Source organism: Ranitomeya imitator, chromosome 5 (assembly GCF_032444005.1).
Source record: "Ranitomeya imitator isolate aRanImi1 chromosome 5, aRanImi1.pri, whole genome shotgun sequence".
Taxonomy (NCBI): Eukaryota; Metazoa; Chordata; class Amphibia; order Anura; family Dendrobatidae; genus Ranitomeya; species Ranitomeya imitator.
The window spans coordinates 20,221,059-20,248,919 of NC_091286.1; the positions used below are offsets into that span (position 1 = coordinate 20,221,059).

Consider the following 27,861-nt stretch of genomic DNA (forward strand, 5'->3'; position numbering starts at 1 on the left):
ATCTTATTATGTATCTCTGTATACAGGGAGCTCCCCCTAGTGGTGGATGCAGACAGGATCTTATCCTGTATCTCTGTATACAGGGAGCTCCTCCTAGTGGTGACTGCAGACAGGATCTTATCATGTATCTCTGTATACAGGGAGCTCCCCCTAGTGGTGGATGCAGACAGGATCTTATCGTGTATCTCTGTATACAGGGAGCTCCCCCTAGTGGTGGCTGCAGACAGGATCTTATCGTGTATCTCTGTATACAGGGAGCTCCCCCTAGTGGTGGATGCAGAAAGGATCTTATCGTGTATCTCTGTATACAGGGAGCTCCCCCTAGTGGTGGATGCAGACAGGATCTTATCGTGTATCTCTGTATACAGGGAGCTCCCCCTAGTGGTGACTGCAGACAGGATCTTATCGTGTATCTCTGTATACAGGGAGCTCCCCCTAGTGGTGGCTACAGACAGGATCTTATCGTGTATCTCTGTATACAGGGAGCTCCCCCTAGTGGTGGATGCAGACAGGATCTTATCGTGTATCTCTGTATACAGGGAGCTCCCCCTAGTGGTGACTGCAGACAGAATCTTATCATGTATCTCTGTATACAGGGAGCTCCCCCTAATGGTGGATGCAGACAGGATCTTATCATGTATCTCTGTATACAGGGAGCTCCCCCTAGTGGTGACTGCAGACAGAATCTTATCATGTATCTCTGTATACAGGGAGCTCCCCCTAGTGGTGACTGCAGACAGGATCTTATTATGTATCTCTGTATACAGGGAGCTCCCCCTAGTGGTGGATGCAGACAGGATCTTATCCTGTATCTCTGTATACAGGGAGCTCCCCCTAGTGGTGACTGCAGACAGGATCTTATCCTGTATCTCTGTATACAGGGAGCTCCTCCTAGTGGTGACTGCAGACAGGATCTTATCATGTATCTCTGTATACAGGGAGCTCCCCCTAGTGGTGGATGCAGACAGGATCTTATCATGTATCTCTGTATACAGGGAGCTCCCCTAGTGGTGGCTGCAGACAGGATCTTATCATGTATCTCTGTATACAGGGAGCTCCCCCTAGTGGTGGCTGCAGACAGGATCTTATCATGTATCTCTGTATACAGGGAGCTCCCCCTAATGGTGGATGCAGACAGGATCTTATTATGTATCTCTGTATACAGGGAGCTCCCCCTAGTGGTGGATGCAGACAGGATCTTATCATGTATCTCTGTATACAGGGAGCTCCCCCTAGTGGTGACTGCAGACAGGATCTTATCATGTATCTCTGTATACAGGGAGCTCCCCCTAGTGGTGACTGCAGACAGGATCTTATCATGTATCTCTGTATACAGGGAGCTCCTCGTAGTGGTGGTTAAGACAGGATCTTATCATGTATCTCTGTATACAGGGAGCTCCCCCTAGTGGTGGATGCAGACAGGATCTTATGTACTGTATCTTTGTATGCAGGGAGCTGCATTTCAGAGAATAACAATCTTTAAAAGCCGGACAGTTGGACAGAGACTAGTCGGACATTCAGTTCCACAGCGTCTTCTCACCTGCTCTTTGCCTTGGGGTGACAGGTCTCTCCCTATACTTGCACAGGTTGACCCTCCAGAGCTGCGTGCTTAGAGAGCAGCTAGGGACCTGTCTGTTCGGTGAGTCTCCAGGGCGACTCTGTTCCTAGTGATTGTTTTTTTTCTGAATTGTTAGTTTGTCAGTCAGACCTATATGGCTGACATGATGCAGCCAGGCCTGGTACGCGCCGCCCGTGTTCCCTGTAAGTGCCGTCCTGTGTGCACAGAAGCAGGGAGGATGTTGGGTTTTGCATTGGAAGAATGGAGGAACCTTTCCAGACTTAGGACAGCGGTCAGACGCTCGGTGTTTGAGCAGTGGATTGTGCCACTCTCCCGTGTCATGTCTCTTACACAATTTTTCTACGTGGCGTTTTTCTTTAAGAACCCAGAGTGAAGGTTATTCACACCTCACGGGGACATAATGTCTTGAGCAGATCTTCCCGGGGTGAGCGACATTCTTGGCTCACTTTCCTAACAATCCCCAACTAAATGAATTGGCAGCAGATTTGCATAGTAGCTGCTGGAGTAATTAAGAATGGATCATGAATGGTCAGAGGTCCCGAATTCTGCCAGAAGCTGTAATCTCCTCTCTGCTCGTCTGTCGGGGCACAATCCGGGAACTGTAGGTTGCTGGCCCCCGAATGCAAGTTATTAACCATCTACCTTTGGGACCCCTGCTGTCCACAAGCCAAAGCCCCATTCTCTGGATCTTGGGGGGGCTTCAGCCGTAGAACAGCAAGTTAGGTATTCTGTGGGTGGTTAATAACTCTTATGGTCCAACCTGAGGGGGCTCTGTCATGTCTCACATTGGAAAAAAGGCTCTTGAAGACCCCCTGGTTATAGGGTTTTATAGGGTTTGAAAAAGTACAATTCTTCCAGGACTGATTGAAAAAGCCTGAGAGTCCTGGTCACCATCACGGCCACCCATAAGGAAGCCTGCGAGTCCTGCTTCCTCTGTCCACTCTTAGATCAAGCATGTGAGTCCTGTTTTCCGCTTACCACTTCTAGAGAGCGTTTTAACTTTGCTTCCCCACATACAAAAAGCCTGCAAGTCTTGCACTTTTTTCCCCACTCAAAGAAGGCCTGTGAGTCCTGCTTCCCTCAGTGTAGTCATAGATTAAGCCTGTGAGTCCTGCTTCCCTCAGTGTAGTCATAGATTAAGCCTGTGAGTTCTGCTTCTCCCACCTACTCGTAGATTAAGCCTGTGAGTCCTGCTTCTCCCACCTGCTCATAGATTAAGCCTGTGAGTCCTGCTTCTCCCACCTGCTCATAGATTAAGCCTGTGAGTCCTGCTTCTACCACCTGTTCATAGATTAAGCCTGTGAGTCCTGCTTCTACCACCTGCACATAGATTAAGCCTGTGAGTCCTGCTTCTCCCACCTGCTCATAGATTAAGCCTGTGAGTCCTGCTTCTCCCACCTACTCATAGATTAAGCCTGTGAGTCCTGCTTCTACCACCTGCTCATAGATTAGGCCTGTGAGACCTGCTTCTACCACCTGCTCATAGATTAAGCCTGTGAGTCCTGCTTCACCTGCCCATACATGTTGAAAGCATTGGAGGTTTCTTTGAGTGTGGCTAGGAGACACGGGACTCTCTGGCTTTTTGTATGAATAGTGACAGAAGTAGAGCTCACCACCTAGCTCTATGCATGGGTGGAGTAAGCAGGACTCAAAGGCTAGGTGTGTGGCGAGAGAAGGAAGGCACCCAGGCTTTTTCTACATGGGTGGGGAAAGCAAGACTCTCAGGCTTTCTCATTATGGGCGGGGAATTGAGACTCTCAGGCTTTCACTATGAGGGGAAGCAGGACACGCTAGCTTTCTCTATATGAGAGGGAAGCGGAACTCAGGATTTTTCTTTATGGGGAGGAAGTAGGACTCTCAGGCTTTCTCTATATGGGTAGGGGAAGCAGGACTCTCAGGCTTTCTCTATATGGGTAGGGGAAGCAGGACTCTCAGGCTTTCTCTGTATGGACAGGGAAGCAGGACTCTCAGGCTCTCTATGGCTAGAAAGCAGGTCTCTCAGACTTTATATGGGGGGAAATCAGGACTCTGACTTTCTCTATATGGAAGGGAAGCAGAACTCTAAGGTTTTATATAGGTGGGGAAAGCAGGACTCTCAGGCTTTCTCTATATGGCTAGGAAGGACTCTCAGGCTTTTTTATACATGGGGAAAGCAGGACTCTCAGGCTTTCTCTATATGGGGGGGAGCATGACTCAGGCTTTATATGGGGGAAAACCGGACTCTCAGGCTTTCTCTATATGGCTAGGAAGCAGGACTCTCAGGCTTTCTCTATATGGGGGGGTAAGCATGACTCAGGCTTTATATGGGGGAAAGCAGGACTCTCAGGCTTTCTCTATATGGGGGGGAGCAGGACTCTCAGGCTTTATATGGGGGAAAGCAGGACTCTCAGGCTTTCTCTATATGGCGAAAGCAGGACTCTCAGGCTTTGTCTATATGGGGGGGAAGCAGGACTCTCAGACTTTCTATATGGAGGGGAAGCAGGACTCTCAGGCTTTCTCTATGGGGGAAGCGGGTCTCGGGCTTTCTCTATGGGGGGAGCAGGTCTCTCAGGCTTTTTCTATGTGGGGGGGGGAGCAGGACTCTCAGGCTTTCTCTGTGGGGGGAAGCAGGACTCTCAGGCTTTGTCTATATGGGGGGGAAGCAGGACTCTCAGACTTTCTATATGGAGGGAAGCAGGACTCTCAAGCTTTCTCTATATGGAGGGGAAGCAGGACTCTCAGGCTTTCTCTATGGGGGAAGCGGGTTTCGGGCTTTCTCTATGGGGGGAGCAGGACTCTCAGGCTTTCTCTATGAGGGGAGCAGGACTCTCAGGCTTTCTCTCTATGGGTGGTATACATTACCACCATCTTTTCTGTGGTCGCACATCACCGGCGGTTAGCTGGACTGTACCACGTCATTCTGTGGGGGGGGGGGGAGGACGGACCTTGGAACATTTGGTAACATTTTCTTCTCGGTAATATTTAATAATAGCTTAGCAGAAAGGTCTTTAGAGCTGTAAGCGGCTTAGTAACCGCTCATTAAACACACACCGCCAGGAATAGCTCCGCTTCACGTGATCCTCATGGCTGCTTATTGCGCTGCCATATTTTTATTTTTTGCTTATTTTGCAAAAATCTAGCAAATGTTGAGGTTTAGCGCTGGAGAGGGATGAATAGCGGCTGACTGTTCCCGACAGGATTGTGTCCTGACCGCGCCGCTCTGAAGCACATACTTTCCCATACAGGTCAGTCAGCAGTTACACAGCGGAGGCGACGGCAGATCCTGGACGTCCGGGGCCCCGGCTTCATTATCCTCTGCGAAAACTGCCTGATGAGAGTTATCCTGCCCCCTCTCATTCTAGATCATGCATTGGTTTTCGTCAGTCCCATGTAACACACATTAATATTTTTTTTTATCCTGCTGCAGATTTGTCTGCAGTCCTACGTAAAAAAAAAAAATAACTTGTCACTACTCTCAGCGCAGTGGATGTTACCTGCAGTCCTATGTAAAACCACAGATCATTCAATAGGCACCATAAAATGTAGTTAGTGTACATATCTGAGCGCATACAATGAAGTAGGAAAACCAGCAGTCCTATGTAAAGCCACCGATGACACATTGTGATAGCTCTCTAGGGGGAAGGCAATGAAGTAGATTAACTACAGTCCTATGTAAAACTGCAGATAACATATTACAAGTACTCCAGGTGGGGGTGAACTAATATATTTGCAGTCCTATGCAACACCACAGATAACACAGTGATAAATCCATGGGGACAGGCAGTGAAGTATAAGTGTAGCTGAAGTCCTATGTAAAACTGCTGGTGATTTCTTGCGATGACATACAGTCAAGTCGATTTACCTCCTACGTAAAGCTACAGATAACCCATGCTGATATCGCTCCTGATACAATGAAGGTGATTTACCTGCAGTCCTATGTAAAGCTACAGATAAACCATGCTGATATCGCTCCTGATACAATGAAGGTGATTTACCTGCAGTCCTATGTAAAGCTACAGATAACCCATGCTGATATCGCTCCTGATACATTGAAGGTGATTTACCTGCAGTCCTATGTAAAGCTATAGATAACCCATGCTGATATTGCTCTTGATGCACTGAAGGTGATTTACTTGCAGTCCTATGTAAAGCTACAGATAAACTGTTGATATTGCTCCTCATGCAATGAAGGTGATTTACCTGCAGTCCTATGTAAAGCTACAAATAAACCATGCTGATATTGCTCCTGATGCAATGAAGGTGATTTACCTGCAGTCCTATGTAAAGCTACATATAAACCATGCTGATACTGCTCCTGATGCAGACAATGAGGTCCATTTACTTGCAGTCCTATGTAAAAAAATATATGTTAACACTCTATTGCTAGATAATTAAGTTGATTTTACCTGCAGTCCTATGTAACACCGCAGATAAATCAGTGTTTCATTTAAAGGGACCGTGCGAGGAATATCGATTATTATTTTTACCCTGGTTCTCTCTTCTCCCATTTAATGTCTGATCCGGCGCCTGTGAAAGCCGCGTGGCGTTTGGGACACTTTGGCGTATAATTTCCCTGATATAATGCCTCCATTACGGCGGCGCGGTGTGAAGTGGCTCTCAGCCATGTTTGATTATATCGGCTAGAAAGCAGTGAGCTGCGGTTTTCATCTTCTGACCCAATATTCCGGGACTGTCTCGTGTTTATGCCACATTACGCCCTGGTGAATGTACGTAGTTGTCCCCCTTCCACAATGTTTGTCAGAGGACGCACATCATTGTAATGGCCGAGCCTGCGAGTAATGAGGGAGGCGCAGCCAGCGGAGAGGACGCAATTACTGAACAGCGGTGTGGGACTCGACGGCCCCCCATGTTGGAGAGGTGACCCCCATATCTAGTACGGTCGGCGCAGAACAGCAAGGGGACGTCTGGTAATGACAAAATTATTTCTACCGCCATATAGTGTGCATCCTCTATTCTTGTGTCTTGAGATTTATTGCACCAGATTCATCAAAATTGCGCATACGGTTCACAAATGTGGCGCCAAAAAAAAAGACTTCTTTCCTGTCCTTAACCATTTTTCAAACTTTTTGAGAAACTTTTTCAAAATGTCACGAAGATGTAACTTTTGAACAAAACATGCGTAAAACTACAGCACACGTGGGGGAAATTGGAGTGAAGTTGTGCCAAACTTTTTAAAAAGTTACAATTGATGAATCTGGTGAAAATATCTGGAATAACTTAACTTGCCCACAAAGCAGAAAACAAAAACAGAAAACAGGCAAGTTCATATAAAGTAGACTTAAAGAAAGGCTCAAATAGACCAATGAACAACAAAAAGTCACAAACACAATGAGGAATCGGGGCCGTGGTGTGTGTGTCAGAGGTCGTCATCAGTGATGCACATCAATGATGGTGCACTACACCGTGAACTGAATTCTGGATGTATTTATAATTTACTTATTTATATACTTTATATTGTGCTGAACCTCAAAATATCTTTACTGCAGTCATGTTCAGAGCTGCGTTCCAAATTCTGCTGATTTTCTGCTCTTCTGCTGTTAGGTCTCCTACAGTGGGGACAATAAGTATTTGATACACGGCCGATTTTGCCATTTTTCTTACCTATAAAGAATGGAGAGGTCTGTAATTTTAATCGTAGGTAGAAAATCACATTGTATGATTGTTGCATAATTAGCATTTTAATGCATGAATTACCGTATATACTCGAGTATAAGCCGAGATTTTCAGCCCATTTTTTTTGGGGGGGGGGGGCTGAAAGGTCCCCTCGGCTTATACTCGAGTCATACCCGGGGGGGGGGGGGGCGGGGGCTGTCTAGTTATACTTACCTGCTCCCGGTGTGGTCCCTGCAGTCCCGGCTTCTCCCGGCGCTGCATCTTCCTGTATTGAGCGGTCACATGGTACCGCTCATTACAGAAATGAATATGCGGCTCCACCTCCCATAGAGGTGGAGCCGCATATTCATGACTGAAAATGAGCGGTAACTGTGACCGCTCAATACAGGAAGAAGATGCAGCCCCGGGAGAAGCAGGGACGCGCAGGGGTCACGCCGGGAGCAGGTAAGTATACGGGGAGGGGAGCGCTGAGCGATATTTACCTGCTCCTCGTTCCGGTGCGGCTCCGTCTCCAGAATCCTCTGGCAGTGACGCTCAGGTTAGAGGGCGCTGTGACGTAGTCAGTGTGCGCCCTCTGCTGAGCGTCAGTGCTGGAGACTGAGCCGGACGAGGAGCAGGTAAATATTGAAAGCGCCGGCGTCCTGAGCGAAGAGAGGTGAGTATGTGATTTTTTTTTTTTTTTTTTTATTGCAGCAGCAGCAGCATTATATATTAGACAGCTTTATATGGAGCATCTATGGGGCAATTATCAACGGTGCAGAACATTCTATATGAAACAGCTTCATTATGGCCCCATAGATGCTCCATATAAACGGTGCAGAGCATTCTATATGGCACAGTTTTATATGGAGCATCTATGGGGCAATAATGAACGGTGCAGAGCATTATATGTGGCGCAGCTTTATGTGGAGCATCTATGGGGCAATAATGAACGGTGCAGGGCATCTATTTTTATTTTTGAAATTCACCGGTAGCTGCTGCATTTCCTACCTTAGGCTTATACTCGAGTCAATAAGTTTTCCCAGTTTTTTGTGGCAAAATTAGGGGGGTCGGCTTATACTCGGGTTGGCTTATACTCGAGTATATACAGTAAGTATTTGATACAATAAACAGAACTTAATATTTGGTCCAGAAACCTTTATTTGCAATTAGAAAGGTCAGACGTTTCCTGTGGTTCTTGACCAGGTTTGCACACACTGCAGTAGGGATTTTGGCCCCCTCCTCCATACAGATCTTCTCCAAACTTTTCAGGTTTCGGAGCTGTCGCCAGGCAACATTGAGTTTCGGCTTCCTCCAAAGATTTTCTATTGAGTTCAGATCTGGAGACTGGCTGGGCCACTCCAGGACCTTGAAATGCTTCTTATGGAGACACTCCTTAGTTGCCCTGGCTGTATGTTGTGTCATTATCATGCTGGAAGACCCAGCCACGACCCATCCAACGCTCTGAGGAAAGGAGGTTCTTGGCCAAAATCTTGCGGTACATGACCCCATCCATCCTCTCTTCATTATGTTGCAGTCATCCTGTCCCCTTTCCAGAAAAGCACCCCCAAAGCATGATGTTTCCCCCACCATGCTTTACGGTTGGGACGTTGTTCTTGGGGTTGTACTCATCCTTCTTTTTCCTCCCAAATACGGTGAGTGGAATTGATAACAAGTTCTATTTTGGTCTCATCTGACCAGATGACCTTCTCCCATGCCTCTGGATCGTCCAGATGGTCACTGGCGAACTTCAAATGGGCTCAACATGTGCTGAGTGAGCAGGAGGACCTCTCGTGCCCTGTAGGATGTTAATCCATGACGGCGTAGTGTGTTACTCACGGTAATGTTTGAGACTGTGGTGCCAGCTCTCTTCAGGCCATTGACCAGGTCCTCCTGTGTAGTTCTTGACTGATTCCTGACCTTTCTTAGAATCTTCCTACCTCACAAGGCGAGATCTTGCTTGGAGCCCAAAACTGAGGAAGATTGACTGTCCTCTTGTGTTTCTTCCAGTTTCTGATAATTGTGCCAACAGTTGTTGCTTATTGTCTTTTAGCCCATCCCAGACTTGTGCAGGACTACAGTCTTGTCCCTGTTGTCCTTAGACAGCTTTGGTCTTGGCCATGGTGGAGAGGATGCAGTGTGATTTTTTTTTTTTGTTTTTTTTTTGTTTGGGCAGGTGTCTTTTATACAGGTAACGAGGTCAGACAGGTGCTATTAATACAGGTAATGAGCTGATCTGTGTGTAGCCCTCATGGACACAGACAATTGTTTATGCAGCCTTCTAATGTTTTCTGTCATCCTAGTCCTACATTCACAGCTACACTGCTCAGTACTGCTGTATGATGTCCTCCATTCTACTGCTTCTTTCTCGTAAGCGCTTTATCTCATCTTAGAGTTTGGTTCACAGCTACTCTGCTCAGTGCTACTGTATAATGCCCTCCATCCCATCCTGCTGCTGCTTTTCAATAAATATCGCACCGCAGAGCTGGATTCGCAGCTCCACCGCTCAGAATAATTCTGTATAATGACGTCCATGTTGCTGTTTCTTCTAATCTTAAGTAGAGACAGGAAAGTAGGAATCCAGTATGTCTGTGTAATGTATCATAATGGCAGCTAATCCTGACCCTCAAGCCCAGAGACAACTGAAATTAGAGAAAGGTCCTGCAGAGGGGGGAAAAAGGAGGATACCGGGTCACAACAGCCAGAGATGGTGTTATTCTTCATATGCACACACAGGACGGATGATTCTGAAGTCACCCGAAAAGACAAGTTGACTTTTTTATTCAGAACCGGTTCTCAAGTGACCAGTGTAATTTGTGCGCATAGCTGTGGGGCCCTTCCCATGGAAGGCACTGGCCTAAGAGATGCATATGGGGTTCCGACTATTGGGGGACATTGTGATGTCGGCTCCCAGCCCCCCATGTCCGGCTTCGCTTTAGCCCGCACTGACCGGCCCTGCAGCAGAATATTATAAGAAGGGAATTAAAGGCATGAAATGAAGATTTTAATGAAGTGGGAGCGCGGCTGACGTCAGGCCGGCTCACTGATTGCGGTTTCCAGGTGGCCTAATGAGATGAAAATGAAGTTTATACCCTCAGCGACTTTAAGCCAGGCTTGTGTTCTGCCTGTGATTGAATCTTAATGAGAAGACACTGCTGTGTGCAAACATGTCTGGGCTGGTAGCGGGATTGTTAAATGGAGACACATGACATGGACCTTGTGATAGAAGAGGCGCTGCATCATCTCCTCCTGGTAATGGGAACTGACGGCCTGGAAGATGCAGCTATTTATATTCCCGGGGTGTCGGAGCTATCTATAGAATATCATTAGCGTGGCGGGGGTCTGCGGGGTACGCCAGGCCTCTGCTCCTCCTGTACATGGCACATGCTATTAATACCAATATACTGCAGCCCAAGCCATGGAGCATATGAGAACCGGCAGCAGGGGCCTCCATATTAGAGGCGGCTACTGGTCTCATCTGCTTGTGAACCCTTTATAGGGTTAACCCCCACTGTCCTATATACCGGTACATCATCCATTGGTCTCCCCCGTAATAGTAAATCATCCACTGGTGTCCCCATAATGGTACATCGTCCACTTCTCCCCCGTAACGGTACATCGTCCCCTGCTCCCCCGTAACGGTACATCATCCACTGTTCCCCTGTAATGGTACATCGTCCCCTGCTTCCCCGTAACGGTACATCGTCCCCTGCTCCCCCGTAACGGTACATCGTCCCCTGCTCCCCCGTAACGGTCCATCGTCCACTGCTCCCCCGTAACGGTACATCGTCCCCTGCTCCCCCGTAACGGTCCATCGTCCCCTGCTTCCCCATAACGGTCCATCGTCCACTGCTCCCCCGTAACGGTCCATCGTCCACTGCTCCCCCGTAACGGTCCATCGTCCACTGCTCCCCCGTAACGGTCCATCGTCCACTGCTCCCCCGTAACGGTCCATCGTCCACTGCTCCCCCGTAACGGTCCATCGTCCACTGCTCCCCCGTAACGGTCCATCGTCCACTGCTCCCCCGTAACGGTCCATCGTCCACTGCTCCCCCGTAACGGTCCATCGTCCACTGCTCCCCCGTAACGGTCCATCGTCCACTGCTCCCCCGTAACGGTCCATCGTCCACTGCTCCCCCGTAACGGTCCATCGTCCACTGCTCCCCCGTAACGGTCCATCGTCCACTGCTCCCCCGTAACGGTCCATCGTCTCCTGCTCCCCCGTAACGGTCCATCGTCCCCTGCTCCCCCGTAACGGTCCATCGTCCCCTGCTCCCCCGTAACGGTCCATCGTCCCCTGCTCCCCCGTAACGGTCCATCGTCCCCTGCTCCCCCGTAACGGTCCATCGTCCCCTGCTCCCCCGTAACGGTCCATCGTCCCCTGCTCCCCCGTCACGGTCCATCGTCCCCTGCTCCCCCGTCACGGTCCATCGTCCCCTGCTCCCCCGTCACTGTCCATAGTCCCCTGCTCCCCCGTCACTGTCCATAGTCCCCTGCTCCCCCGTATCGGTGCATCGTCCCCTGCTCCCCCGTAACGGTCCATCGTCCCCTGCTCCCCCGTAACATCAAGGTTTTGTTTCGTTATCCTCTTTTTGCGGCGGTGCTGAGTAAATGTCTTTTTGAGAGCAGTGTACGGTGTGAACAGTGAGCAATGATCGTTCTCTTATTTGTCAGTCAGTAGCGTTTATTTGCAGACGTGCGTCTTCGGAACGTTCCCTCTCGCCCGGCGCCCGCTGCTGGTAGGACGCCATAGTCAGATATTGTAAGAAGGGAGGATGTTCACTGCGTACAGAGAACACCGCGGGCCGGGAACGATTCGTCCTGCTGCTTTCTGCTAGAAAAGGAAACACAATTGTTACTCCCGTCTTACATTTTCAGACTTTTTTTTAGTCTTAAAAATTCCTGACATGTCGGTCAGCGCTCCTCGTTATTAAAGGGGCGGTTGGTTTCCATCGTTGACATCTGTCTGTCGAGGTGACTTTGACCTAAATGGGTTGGATTCGGTCCTAGGACACCTCAGAGCATTACATGCCTTTCACATATTTGTCGAATTTTTGTGTAACATTTTCCGAACCTTCCCTGTTTTACACATGGGACTGTCATGAATCTTTTTATTAACAAGGCATCCTATGAGCTTTTGTTTCCGTTGGTCTTTTCTCCAGCCTTTGTCTTTCCCTCTGTGACTCCTCTTCCTCTCTGCTGACTCGGACACACTTTTGGCGCAGCCATCCATCATCATCTCCACGTTATCTTTTTTTTTTTTCTTCTTTATACTAAGAATTAGTTGAGATTTGGCGGCTCTCGTCCATATTCGTGAGCCGGCGCGGAGCTGACGAGGGCGGTGGCGACAGGGCGACATTTTTTTATGAATGTTTTCCATGTTTGATATTGAGCTCCCGGTGACAATCTGCCGGCTCAGCACATCGCAGCCGAACACCGGCCTGATCCCCGCGCTGCCACAAGCGGCCATTAATCAAGGTGCTCATCTCCGAGCTGACGTCAGTCCATGTCTGTGACTGATGGAGGGGGAGGGTGCGTATAATGGAATTTTATAAGAGAGGAGCCGAGCGTTCAGCCGCACTCACCGCTGCTCCAGAGACCTCTTGGCCTCGATACGTTAAAGAAAATTGCAAGCGAATCTTCAAAGCTGCAGCTCAGCGGAGAAAATTTGGGCTTTTTTGTTAAATTGGTCGACCATTGAAGTAAATGGAATCTATAAGTGTCGGCGCGTCTGCTATAAAAAACCGGAGAGACAGCGGCGGCAGCAGAATACGGGGACGGACCGCCATTATGTGCTGCTGTAAGACCCTGGGCTCCTGTCTGCGATGCCCCGGAGCCACAGCCACACGGGGAAATACAGTATCACTGTATCTAAGCCAATCACATGTGCGGTACTGTCCGCAGAGAGTGTATCTAATCCAATCCTGTGCGATACTGACTGCTGAGCTGTGTATCTAATCCAATCCTGTGTGATACTGTCTGCTGAACTGTGTATCTAATCCTATCCTGTGTGACACTGTCTGCTGAGCCGTGTATCTAATCCTACCATATGTGATACTGTCTGCTGAGCTGTGTATCTAATCCTCTCCTGTGTGATACTGTCTGCTGAGCCGTGTATCTAATCCTATCCTGTGTGATACTGACTGCTGAGCTGTGTATCTAATCCTATCCTGTGTGATACTGTCTGCTGTGTATCTAATCCTATCCTGTGTGATACTGACTGCTGAGCTGTGTATCTAATCCAATCCTGTGATACTGTCTGCATAGTGTATCTAATCCTATCCTGTGTGATACTCTCTGCTGTGTATCTAATCCTATCCTGTGTGATACTGTCTGCTGAGCTGTGTATCTAATCCTCTCCTGTGTGATACTGTCTGCTGAGCTGTGTATCTAATCCTCTCCTGTGTGATACTGACTGCTGAGCTGTGTATCTAATCCAATCCTGTGTGATACTGTCTGCTGAACTGTGTATCTAATCCTATCCTGTGTGACACTGTCTGCTGAGCCGTGTATCTAATCCTACCATATGTGATACTGTCTGCTGAGCTGTGTATCTAATCCTCTCCTGTGTGATACTGTCTGCTGAGCCGTGTATCTAATCCTATCCTGTGTGATACTGACTGCTGAGCTGTGTATCTAATCCTATCCTGTGTGATACTGTCTGCTGTGTATCTAATCCTATCCTGTGTGATACTGACTGCTGAGCTGTGTATCTAATCCAATCCTGTGATACTGTCTGCATAGTGTATCTAATCCTATCCTGTGTGATACTGTCTGCTGTGTATCTAATCCTATCCTGTGTGATACTGTCTGCTGAGCTGTGTATCTAATCCTCTCCTGTGTGATACTGTCTGCTGAGCTGTGTATCTAATCCTCTCCTGTGTGATACTGACTGCTGAGCTGTGTATCTAATCCTCTCCTGTGTGATACTGTCTGCTGAGCCGTGTATCTAATCCTATCCTGTGTGATACTGTCTGCTGAGCCGTGTATCTAATCATATCCTGTGTGATACTGACTGCTGAGCCGTGTATCTAATCCTCTCCTGTGTGATACTGTCTGCTGAGCCGTGTATCTAATCCTCTCCTGTGTGATACTGTCTGCTGAGCCGTGTATCTAATCCTCTCCTGTGTGATACTGTCTGCTGAGCTGTGTATCTAGTCCAATCCTGTGTGATACTGTCTGCTGAGCTGTGTATCTAATCCTCTCCTGTGTGATACTGACTGCTGAGCCGTGTATCTAATCCTTTCCTGTGTGATACTGTCTGCTGAGCCGTGTATCTAATCCTATCCTGTGTGATACTGACTGCTGAGCTGTGTATCTAGTCCAATCCTGTGATACTGTCTGCTGAGCCGTGTATCTAATCCTATCCTGAAAGATACCGCTTGCATGCATCTCATGTAGTGATGGTGATCATCTGCTGTCAGTGTGTGTATGGCAGCGCCCGTCTTGGCAGCATCCGTCCTGGCAGCATCCGTCCTGGCAGCGTGGGTGAATTGTGCGTGGTCCTTCCTCTGGTCACAGCGCTGGATCCCGTCCGATCTGCTGCTTCATCCTATGAATGTGTCCGGTCGTGCAAAACGCCTGGTAGACGTCAGGTTCCTGCCAGGGCAGTGGGCACAGCTGGCACTTGCCACACAGAAATAATGGATAAATTGCATAAAATCTGTTCTCTGTAAAAAGCGATGGACCATGGACCGCGCTGCTGGTGACCGCTCTGCAGAGCTGCACGTGCACAGGAGCTGGGGGACTTACTGGTCACGGCCACGGGAATAAAAGTGACATTGATTCTTAAAGGGCAGCTTACTTGGACGCAGTACTTCTAGTCCCCCCTCACCCCAACGCTTTGGAACGCAGGTATAAAACGTGCAGGGTGGTGTTACCCTTTAATCATACAGGGTGGAGCGCGGTAATTTGCTTTTTTGCTCTGCATGCTGTGGCGGCACTGTCGGTCGAAGAGAGGGGAGAGTGGGTGTGGCTTACAGTGGCTGATGGGAGATTTGTATTCCTCTGCCTTTCAGTTGCCATCATGCAGTGGACACGTGAGGAGAGGTCATTTTGTGTTGAAGCGTATTTTTCAAATGCCCACTCGATCATTGCAGTGCAGCGTGCTTTTCGTTTACAATTCGCTGTTCCTCCACGCGGACGTGTTCCTGGACGGCAATCAATTGTAAATTGGGTGAATGCATTCAGAACAGCAGGGAATGTGTCATGTGTACGAAGGGGACCTGAGAGAAGGATTACAACACCACAAAACATCGAGAGAGTTAGAGCAGCAGTACTGCAATCTCTGAGACCTCTGCATTCGGACCGCGTCTCTGTGTGGTGCGCCATATCACGAGTAGGCATCATTGGTCCTTACTTTTTTCAGGATAATGGTCGTGCCATAACTGTGAACTCCGAACGGTACTTGTCTATGATACAGGATTATTTTCAGCCGGCTCTTGAGGCAATGGAACTAGAGGATACATGGTTCCAACAGGATGGTGCCACTGCACACACAGCGAGGGTTACCATGAATTGTTTGAGGCAAATGTTTCCTGGACGGCTTATCTCTTTGAGGGGAGATGTGAACTGGCCAGCACGCTCACCAGATTTAGCCCCATGCGATTTTTTCCTTTGGGGTTACCTGAAGTCTAAGGTGTATATCAACCGTCCCAACACCTTGGAAGACCTAAGGAACAATATTGAAGCTGAAATTGGCAGAATACCAGTGGACATGCTTGTTAGAGTTCATGAAAACTTCAGAAAACGTATGCAGCAGTGTGTGGATAGCGAAGGTCGACATTTGCCAGATACACTATTTAAAACCATGTAATTTAAAAATTCCATTACTGTTCAGTATAATTAAAATATAAAATAAATTTTTCTAATGATCATAATTTTTTTATTTCATTCCCAAATCAGCAAATTACCGCGCTCCACCCTGTACATTGCTGAAGGGCAGTACATATACCGGAGTTCAGTACTGTAGACCCAAGTCCAGGCTTTAAATCTCCCGTGTTAATCCAAAAGAAGATAAAGTCCCCACAATACAGATTGTATTTGTCCCATATTAGAGGAAAAATTACTTCCCAAAATAAGAATTAAGCCCTTGGACAACATACCATGACCTGTAATATCTCTAGCACCCAGTCCCTTCCCGAACTGGTGCAATGAATCAACCATCACAGCATCATGTTGCGGAGAGTCCCATAGTCTCACTACTTGTACAGTAAAGAATTCATAGACTCCATGCCCTTACCGTAAAGAATTCAGAGACTCCATGCTCTTACAGTAAAGAATGCATAGACTCCATGCTCTTGCCGTAAAGAATGCATAGACTCCATGCTCTTACAGTAAAGAATGCTTAGACTCCATGCTCTTACAGTAAAGAATTCATAGACTCCATGCTCTTACAGTAAAGAATTCATAGAATCACTGCTCTAGCAGTAGAGTCCATAGTCTCACTGCTCTTATAGTAAAGAATCCATAGTCTATCTGCCCTTACCGTAAAGTATCCATGGACTCCATGCTCTTACTGTAAAGACTTCAGACTCACTGCTCTAACAGTAGAGTCCCTAGTCTCACTGCTCTTACAATAAAGAATCCATAGTCTCACTGCTTTAACAGTAAAGAATCATACTCCATGCTCTAACAGTAAAGAGTGCTTAGACTCCATGCTCTTACAGTGAAGAATTCATAGACTCCATGCTCTCACAGTAAAGAATCACAGTTTGAATATAGAAGAAAAAAGGGTTTCCCCTTAATTAAAACTATGCACCCTGTCATTGTTGCAGGCCTTGGCGTTCAGTCCCTCCAGTATTTCGGTCGCTCTTCTCTACACTCTCCAGTTCAGCTGTGTCTTTTGCACGGCATGGGTCTGTATGATGAATTCCAGATCAGAGCTGCCTCGCCGGTCTGTAATGTCCTCAGACCCCTCCAAGCCGGTGAGGCGTTTCCATGTCCAACTCCACTAATCAGTTGTGGTCTCCAAGTAGAATCGGCTCCAGTTAATGGAAGAAACGCCTCCTTCAGCCCCTTCCGGTTGCGTTATCTTATGGTCCATACGTTATTTTAGAAAACATCCACCTGCTCCTTGAAGGGATTGATTGCCTAATCCTTTGGTGGATATTTCAGTGCTCTTAGTGTAAAGAACCCTTTCTAGAGATGTATAGATTTAACTTTTTTTTTTTTCTACGTGATCATGGTGCGCACCAGTTTGTATGGTGACATTGTTATGCAGTTCACCTGTAAATTGCGTCTGGTACTGGAATTGTACTGGGGTTATACTGTATAAACGGAGCTTGTGGAAACATAATCCCAAGTCTGCGTCCGGCGCGTCGCTGTGAGCAATAATGAGAGCTGTATCGCGCCCTTCATCCTCAATTATAAGTCTTCCTAAAAATTGTGCTGCTCCTGCGGCTGAATGATGGAATTATGTAAATGAAGATTTCACTTCAAGCTGTTTATGTAAATGACACAAGTGATGTGATTGCGGATTTCATCAGATCTGCTGTTTATCGGCTCTGGAACGAAGTAGGTGCGAAATATTATTACCTACATGATGTGTAGAGCTGGAAACAGAAGCGATCATCAGAGAAGGAAATCAGGGATTTGTATCGCATGTATTAAAAAAAAAATAAAAAAGGCATTTTTTTTTCTTTTGTTTGACAATCGTTATAAAAAAAAATTTGTAAACTTGTTTACAGCAGGCTCATTATCATCACAGTCAGGAGTATAAAGGCTTATAACACCTCTATCACCTCTTCCTCCTGTACAATGACTGATAACACCTCTATATACAGTAGATAACACAGGATCCTCCATTTTCACAATAGGTGATATCACAGCTCACCTCCTCCTCCTCCTGTACAATGACTGATAACACCTCTATATACAGTAGATAACACAGGATCCACCATTCACAATAGGTGATGTCACAGCTCACCTCCTCCTCCTGTACAATGACTGATAACACCTCTATATACAGTAGATAACACAGGATCCACCATTCACAATAGATGTCACAGCTCACCTCCTCCTCCTGTACAATGGCTGATAGCACCTATATGCACAATAGATAGCACAGGATCCACAGTTCACAATAGATGTCACAGCTCACCGCCTTCCTGTCCTACACAATGACCTTTGTACACACGCTCATTAGATGCTTTAATACAATAGTCAGTCTGATCGTTGCTGCTGATGATCGTGTGCATTTCCTATAACAGAAAGATAATATACAAAAGCCCTAGTAGCCAGTTTGAAAATTGCAAGAATTTTTATATTTAATAGAAATTGTGATATGAAAAAGCAAACAAACATGTAATACAAAAACCTGACTTTAACAATGGGTGATGTTCTGCGTCCCCTTTAAAGACTGATATAAAGAAGATACAGGTGCCCACATGATGGGGAGCTGCTGCGCCAACCCTGGTGCCCAGCTCAAGGGGCCGAGACCAGTTACTAGTAGCCCATGAGAGCGCTGTAAACCCGCTTGCCAAATATGCCCCTCCCGTTTGGCTTCTCAGCCATTGAGCAGAGCCCATTAAAATCACCTGAAACTTTCTTGGTGTTAGTCTGGTGGTAGTACGCCCCTATGACAACACCAGCTGTTCCCGGGAGGAATAGCGTTCTTTTTCTCCCTGTAGCCGGTCGTTCAGTATGGCGGCCGGGGAATCTTCCCTGGCCCTATTAATCCGCAGGATAATCCCATATCTGCAGGTAAATGGCGCTGTCCGACGTGACGAATGAGCAGATCAGTCCGAAGGCCACTGATACATTTTATCTGCACTGACACATTGTAGCAAAGTGTCGGAATGAGAGAGGGAGAACTGTGCTGGCACTGGGTACAACTGTAACAGACCCCCAGCTGTGTGCAGTATCCGTTCTGTACAGGTTCACACCCTGCAGACGAGAACTAGACGGTTTCCATTCACATAAAACACATCGTCTGTTTGACACTAAGAATGTCGGATTGTATCGCAGATTGTGTAATAATGGTGGGCGTGTGACCCTCGGTTGTGCTGTCCTCTGCTGTGCCTCCTGGTAGTGCTGGAATAAATTGACAGCAGGTCAGTAAGTTGTGTCCGATCATTGCTGATGGTGCACTGACACCCGCTGTTCTGGGAATGGGAACAGGAAGAACAGAGGAGCGATGCAGAGCCGTGAGACCAGGTCCCTGGGGGTCCATGTATCTAATGTATAGAGAGCTGCCATGTCTGGCACCGGTAGGTGCTGCCGTCCCTGCTCTGCTCTGACGTCCGCCGCCGCGTCCAGCAGCCCCGCTCTTCAGTTGTGGGGTGCTGAATGTGACCGATGAGATTGTACGGTCACGGCCATCCTTCTGTTCATCAGGGATTTTCCTCCCAGAATTAGCCATCCGAGCTCCGGCACATCGTACAGTGCAGAGCGTAACCCGCCGACGCATCAACAATCAGATCCGGAGACAATAACGCTGAAAGATAGTCACTTATCATAGAAGAGTCCGGTGGTCTCCCGCGGAGCGCTCCACCCGCACAGCGCCACTGCAGCTCATCTTCATGTCTTACATGAAAAAACCCAAAAATTGGATTTTACTATACAACATATAAAATGTATCAGAAAATCGTTATTAAAGCGTTATCAGGGCATTGTGAAAAAATCCCGATTCACAAAAAGTAGCTTCAAGGATAAATGACCCTAGTAAAAAGCATGGGTCCAAGGCAAAGATAGTAAAAACATCAGGATGGTAGTCATGACAAAAGCCTGATCACATGTGCCCCGTGGCAGGAATAGGCGAATAATCAGAGAACCAAAGCAAGTGCCGTTCACATATAGCTATACTGTGATGATGCACATACTAGAAAAGTCAGAACACTGCACACATCTAGTTCAAATTTTGCTGAAGTGAATACATTTATTGAAGATACAGGAGCAAAACAGTAAGGCAACAATTTCTTTTTCTTTTAACGTTTCGGCCACACAGTGGCCTTGTTCACAAATGGTGCCTTAGTATCTGTTCGTGGCGCGTCATGTAAGAGCAAGGATATATTTATATGTAAAATAGGTGAAGATGATCCAGATGTAACCTAGATGACGGAAATGTAGTCTTAGTTTTCAATAGAAGTAGTAAAAGAATAGTCCAGCAGTGGTTTTGAGACATCTGTCAACGGTCAAGTTGGCTGGGTAATTAGCTGGCTTCTATGTGTCCCTGTAACCCGAGGGTCCCAGCAGGGGAAAGGTCGAGGAGGTAAGAGGATATTATACTTTCTCCCTGTCGTGACTGTCACCTTCACAGGATCTATATGTGCAGTGATTGGGGGCGCGATACTGGATCGAGCAGTCCGCATTGGTGGCGCAATGGAGGCGCCTTCCCCGCCTAGACACTGTCTGTGTCGGCGCCCCCATTGCACCACAGATGCGGTCTTCTTGATCTTACATCGCGCTTCCATTGCGCCACCAATGCGGACTGCTCGATCCAGTATCGCGCCCCCACTGCGCCACCAATCACTGCACATATAGATCCTGTGGAGGTGACCGTCACGACGGGGAGAAAGTATAATATCCTCTTACCTCCTCGACCTTTCCCCTGCTGGTGACGTCACCGCTCTGCTTTCCGGCCGCTGGGCTTACACAGGGCAGAGAAGCAGAGCGCCGAGAGACAGACAGCGGAAGGTAAGTATGAAGTGTTTTTTTTTTTGTTTTTTTTTTACTTTTACGCTGGTAACCAGGGTAAACATCGGGTTACTAAGCGTGGCCCTGCGCTTAGTAACCCGATGTTTACCCTGGTTACCGGCATCGTTGGTCGCTGGTCCGCTTAATCCGGATAGGCAGACCTGTAAAGCATGGGGGAGATCAGAGGATCAGCCTGTATCTTTGATAACAAAGGAAGGAATAGAAACTACATACTGTATGTCTCCAGTAGGATCAGTGGCCCCAGCTCCTCTGCAGGGTTTATTAGTCTATGATAGTCTGAATTCTCCATCCTGTCTCATCAGATACTAAGACCTTGTTCACACGCTGCATTTTTGCTGCAAAATTTTCAAGGGTGAAACCCCCCCCAGCATTTTTTTTCTGTGTTTGATACAAGCAAATCTGCAGCAAATGCTCAGTGTGCACACTGCCTTAGGCTCTTGCTCATTTACTTCACCCTGCTTTTCACTGCAGCTCTGCTTGTTCAGATTGTCTTCTGAGTGTTCAATGCAAGCCCACTAGTAAATGAGAAAAAGGGGATTCCTAGAAAGGTATTCTCGAGTTTTAGAAACCCCCTGTCCCCAGCTGGTTTGTTTTAAAAAGCAAACTGAGCTTTACTCACCCTCCCAGGGTCCAATGCGGAGTCCATTATTGCTCCCAGTTTCTGTTATTCGGACTGCTAGCTGAGCTCAGCGGCCCTGCCAAAATTAACGGCATGAGCTGCTCAAAGCCGCTGACCCCAGTTATTGGCTGCAGCTCTGTTCATGTCACGTCAGCGCTGCAGACAATAACTTGACACTGGAAAACTATGCTGGACCCGGGGAGCGGGAGTAAAGCTAGCCATCTAGGAGAAGAGAAGGTGGTAGTTATTTTCTGAAATTGGAAACCACCTTCAATAACAAGGAGAGTGGCTGGAGATCTGCCAAACATCTAGGTTGAGTTTACGTATTCTTGGTCTCCTCCAGTTTTGCATGTTACTTGCTTCTGGTCATTTGCAGTGAATCTACTCATGATGGACGTCTCCATCCCTACACGTTCTCCTCATTATTGATCTATACTTTTCTGCTCTCCTTTAGGTAACAACCTCGATGCCATCCATGACATAACTGTGGCTTACCCTCACAACATTCCTCAAACCGAGAAACACATCCTTCATGGCAACTTCCCCAAGGAGATTCACTTCCACGTCCGCAGGTATCCGGTCAGCAGCCTGCCCGCCTCTAAGGAAGACCTCCAGCTGTGGTGCCAGGAACGCTGGAAGGAGAAGGAGGAGCGGCTGCGGACCTTCTATGAAGGAGAGAAATACTTCGACGTCACGAGACGCAGTCGGATCCCTCCTTGCAAATCGGAGCTCAGGGTGCATGTGATAAAGTTTGCTTCGTTGCTGTACTGGACAACCTTCATTGTTGTGTCCTTTTACCTTATCTACCTGTACAGCATAGTCCGGTGGTACACCGTCTTCATGATTGTCGTCTATGTCCTTCAGGAAAAGTACTGTGGAGGACTCGAGCTCATCGAGCTGGCATGCCACCGATATCACACCGCTCGGCAAGCCGCAAGAGGCAAACAGCAGTAAGGCAGGGCTGTGTATGTAGGATACTTTTGTAATGTCTACCATACTGTGCATGTGAACCAGGCAACCCAAGGCTCTCGAAAAGTCTGAGATTTGTAGTTTGTCAGCTCCTGGAAAGCCTCAGGTTGCCCACACTACATGAATACCCTACAAGAATTCCAGAAGATAAAATTGATGGGAGTCCCGGAGTTGGAACCATGACCAATTCCCGGAGCAGCCTCCACCCAAGGCGAAGAGTTGGTCTTCGTCAAACCAGTCAAAGGTCTTTGAAATCTTGACTTCTCGACAATGTTGCCAGTCTTTAAAGAAGACTCTATTTTGGAGGTTCCGAAGAAAAGTCTTGTTGGGTCTCTGATGACCTTCAAAGCGATTTCAGCTCTTAATAGACCTGCAATTCTCCTTATTTCAGGGAACAATCGTAGAGTTGGGACCCATCAGCTAAAAGCTGGAATTCCCTTTTGCATATATCCAGATACTGTTGTACTCTTGAGGAACATTTTAAACACTTTCATAGGAAAAAAAATGAAAATAATCTTGCTGCCTCATTAAATGGAGTTAGACACTTTTCACAGAAGTTAAGCATATTATGTCACAAAATGTATTCGAAGGGTTAATCTGTCGTCCCTTGTGAAGGGATCTCCAGTAACATACTGGGAAAATGTAAAAGTTGTGTGCTATGACGTGGAGGTTTTTTGTGTAATGTTATCTGTTCACTTGACAATCAGATTTCTTTTTTCTATGTGTTTGTGCAACATGGTTTATCTTTTATATTTTATCATGTTTTTTTTTTTTTTGTAGTTTTTTTTTTTTTTTTTTTCATAATATCCTGCCACAAAAATTTGCAGCTGTCGGGCGGCAGATGTGCCCGTTTATAAAGTTGCGTCCATCGATGTTGATTCATTATATAAGCAGCTCTTCCCTAAATTACTACCACTTTTATTTGGGAGTTTTACTTGTCTTTTTGTTGTTTTTTTTCACATATCTCTCCTTTAAGGAATGGTGTGCCATTGTAGATGCTCCAGGTTTTAGCTGTCCCCTTTCAATACCTAGTTGAGCACTTTTTTTTTTTTTTTTAGATCGTAGCTGGAGTGAGTCAAAGAGTACAGAAATAATTCAAGGAAAATATAACTTGCCTTATACGGAAATCCACTACAATCGGTTGGGTTCCTCTCCGTAGATTGCCGCAGTATACCCCCAAATCAGGACTTCCTGAAAGTCAGTGCAGTCCGTATGATGGACCCATGCCTAGTTTTCACGGGTCTTTCTAGTAATAGAAGAAGGTAACCAGAGCTATAAACAGGGCCTAGTTTTTTGGGATTGGTTCTAACCAATTTAGTGGTGTTGATCTTGAGATAGTGGTCCTCACACGCCGGTTCCTTCTTAGAATAACCTTTCAATAAAATACTGTAGACCCACTGCTTTGTGAATTAGGACATGTTTTACGATTCACATTATTTTATGTTCTATCAGAGTATCCATAGGACCGTGAATATCGTGATCGTATCAGAATATGGACCATTATCTTCTAGATTTATTCTCATCAAGTCTACCATAAAAATGATGTGTGGGAACCTATAATTTTACAGTCATCATGGAACATACAGGTCTCATCATGGACCTGGCAGTTATCCACGGCCTTGTAAATCTCCATCATCCAAGCAGTGGCCCCGGAGTTACGTGTTGAACTTCATGGTTTCACTAATGACTCAAGGTTGAGGTTTCAGACATTGGAGTATAAGCTCTGGGTAATGTATAATGACTCTTCAGTTCTGTTTGATCCAGTAGTGTACTTGGTCCTCTGTCTTCTGAAGCACTGATCTGTTTCTGGTCATCCCTCTTTTTTAGGTCTTATGTAGCTACCGACACTGTGTTACTTTTCTTGAAAATTACTTAGAACGTTCTATCAGACAATGGCACTTTTAGAAGTTTATGGTTGATACACTATTTAGATTTCAACTCGAGTACTTTAAACTCAACGTGCGACAATCTAGACGTTCTGACAATCCGGCCCTCATTTTTATCTGCTGTTGAGTATCTACTAGTAGGACGATGTCTACGCGGGGCTGCATAGCTTATGTAACTCAAATTTTTCAACACCGTTCTTTAAAACAATACCGGCCGTCATCCGATCTGCTTTCAAGGGTCACATAAAGTATGCTACTAAATCTTCAAAAAGTTTACACAACCAAAAAAAGACATCAACTTGAAAGTCAATAATTCTTGTATTCCAAGATTGACCGTAACCTTCATCACTTCTCTAGGTAAAGGTAGCTCTTGTTGGCATGCTTCCTTGATGCCCTACCTTCGCGAAATCTTATTTTTCATTGGAACATGAGAATTGTCTCCCGTCATAAAAAATCACTGTCCTAGATGTATTTGGGACCCTATCTAACTCCACCGGCCCTGTGTTAGGTGTTGGGACGTAGGCTTGTCATGGTAAATCATCTTCCAACATTTTTGTGACGTACCGTGTTTGTAGATCTTTAATACTTTTTTCGAAGGCCGCCTAGTACCTCTTTCTTTTTCTCGTGTATAAATTGATGCTTAAGGAAACTTTGTTTTTCCCTACAGACTTTTTTTTTCCTCACAAAGTTCACTTTGTAACAAGAAGCTTTGGGTGGAAAAATAAAGTGAGACTTGAGTGAGATTTATGGTTTTTCTACTTCATTATTACCGGTTGTTACCCATGAGACCACAATGTTTTGGGTTTTTTTTTTTTTTTTTTTTTAATGGCCATATCACAAGCTCATACTTGGGAATAGATGTCCTGTTCTGGACAAAGACCTGGAAAATTTATGAACTTCTTTACTGTTTGACCACCCATCGTTATATTTGAAAAAGTCATAGGATTTAGTGTATATGAGGAGAAAAAACAATATTGACCTTTGGAGAACTTAAAATACATTTGGTAAAACCAGACCTTGTGTAGACTGGTAACACAAAATAGAGTCGTTTTTAGTGTGCACCATAAGCTGCCAAAGGAGTTGAATCGGAACTTCAGCAAAATGGTCTACAAAGTCGAAAACCAAATGGTCATCCACAAAAGAAGATATGGTGTAAGGGACAGAATGTATATGCTAAAACTTCCAGCAGAAAGGGTTTTTTCCATGGCAAATCCTTGTCTGGCCTACTATTCCATATGAATGTTCATCCCAGTAATATATTACTGGCTTAAGCCAAAAAGAAGGTTCTGTTCTGCTGGGCTTAAGGAGGAGCCAAGCAGGGAGGTCTTTATCAATGATATGTTCTAGTTGGGTTCATGGATGTCTTCATGAACTACCCTCAATTTCCAGGTGTAGGTTTTAGATCTTTATTTATTTTTTTTTTGAGAGGATGTAACTGATGTCACAACATAATGGAAAGGCTAGATCATGACATCTGATGGCTCTCGTTTTTCACAAGATTGGTGATGATTAGACATCCGAGAACTATTTCTCTTCTCCCCTTGCACCACGAAAGAACCAATCCATGACAACATTACCAGAATGACCTCCGTAACGAAGAGCCGTGGACCACTTATGAAAGACTATGACTCGACTGGTCGGTTACTGTATTTACTCTTTAATTTAGTTCACTCAACTTTGATGGCTCTGTTTATGCAAGATGGGTCATCAAAAGCGCCGTTTACGCAAAACAGCAGAGTACCAGTGTTCATAGCCTGGAGATGGTTCACATTTATGGGCTTGAACAATCAGTTTACTTAATGGTGAACAATGATTTTATTAAAACAGCCTCATGCAGGACAATCCACCCGCCTGTCCCAGATATAGTCCTTCAGACCCTTGCACAGTCTAATCACCACATAATTCACCAACCGGTGGATGTCCCGTAATGTTCCTGGACTCTAAGCTCTGATGATCTGCAGGTTAGATCATCCATGTAAGACATAGAATGCCTGTGATAAAACCTGACCACTGCCTTGGTGTAATCCGTCCATTACGTTTGGGGCAACGAAGATTCCATGTCATGAATAGCCCCATCAGGAAATGAGAAATCAACTCTGCCGTGGCTTCTGCGAACAGAATTCACCCTACTAAGTTTTCCACAAGAAGAAAGCTGGAATGCAGGTTTTGCTTTTTTAATTTGCCCATTGGGTCATCGTAGCGTGCAATAAAAATTAATAGGAGCCCTTGAGTTGAAACCATTATTGATTTTCAGATGGTCTCCATCAAAGGCGAAGAGCTGCTGTTCATCAGCCTGGTCAAGGGTCTTTGAAAATTTGCCTTTGCATCATGTTCCATTTTGCGAGTCCTCAAAGGAAGCAATATATGGAGGTTCTTAAGAAACATCTTTTAGACCGCTGACCAGCACCAACGGGGCCTGGACTACTTGGCACCAAGTCCCCCTTCTTTCTGGGAACCATCTTCGAGTTGAGACCCATTGGATGAAAGATGGAATTCCCTGTTGCTGTTGTTCTTGAGATATTAATATTTTTGTATACAGCTTTTTGCTAGGCAGCAGCAGTGGTCGGTCTCTTAGGCAACGAGTTGTAAAGAAAAATGGTAATATCTCAAGAACAGATGTAAATTTTATTAAGCTGTAAATTGAAAAAGTGCTGGTATCTACTAGTAGTACAACAGAAAAACTCATCTATGAATATGGGAATAACCGTTTAAGGCCTGGTGCACCACTGGAAATGCCATAGGTTTCAGTGTGTCTTTTCGACATTTAGTTGCACACTCCTGCCTAAGAGCCTAGTCTTTTTCAGTGATCCCATAACCTCCCATCACCCCAGGGTTGTCATGGGATCAGTGCTGTATCATATCCATCAATGCCTGGTAGTAAATACGTGTATTTGCACTTTATATTACTAATGAATTACAATATTTTCTACGTGCTCCCTCTTCCTTCCCCAATGGAATAAAGTCCCTTCTGTGGTTGTTTTTTTTTTTGTTTTGTTTGTTTTTTTAGCTTTTATGTTAATGGAGCCATCCATAGTGGAGTGATGTGCGGCACTATAGCGCCATATGGCGTGTACACGAACTGGGAAAAGTCGTTCATCGAGGGCTTTTTATTGGGTTTATTTATATTGTTCTGCTTTTAATGATTGTTTTCTGTTTGATATTCTGATCCTCTTTCTTCGTCCCGTAATCCTTGTTTCATCCCTTTATCAGCCGGCACAGTCCCTTCCTCTGATGCGTTCACTCATTTCACTTTGTAATCATTTGTGAAGGGATCAAATGTGTTGTAGACTCTTTTGAAAAGTGCATCGCTGTTGTATACGAATAAAAAAAGAAAGATTAAAACTTTTCACATCCACGCTTTTTTAATATTTTGCATATGAAATCTGTAAAATGACTCCGTTTGAGGCCGTCGATCACTGACGCACCATGGAGAAGACAGGGATGTGGCTATACAAGGTGCACGTGTAGCCGCTGCTGCTAGACCAGGGGTCCCCAACCCGTAGCTCGCGAGCCACATGTGGCTCGCCTGCCCCTGACATGTGGCTCGCCGATGATCACAG

General features: G+C 46.1%; 1 protein-coding gene across 1 annotated transcript in view; it reads left to right on the forward strand.

Moving 5' to 3' along the window:
- Positions 1-27,656, forward strand: part of LCLAT1 (lysocardiolipin acyltransferase 1) — an 81,258-nt gene extending 53,602 nt beyond the window's left edge. The window contains exon 6 of the mRNA XM_069768369.1: positions 21,901-27,656. Within this exon, the coding sequence (XP_069624470.1) occupies positions 21,901-22,400 (500 nt within the window). The 3' untranslated portion in view covers positions 22,401-27,656. The remainder of the gene's footprint in view (positions 1-21,900) is intronic.
- Positions 27,657-27,861: the final 205 nt, after the last annotated feature.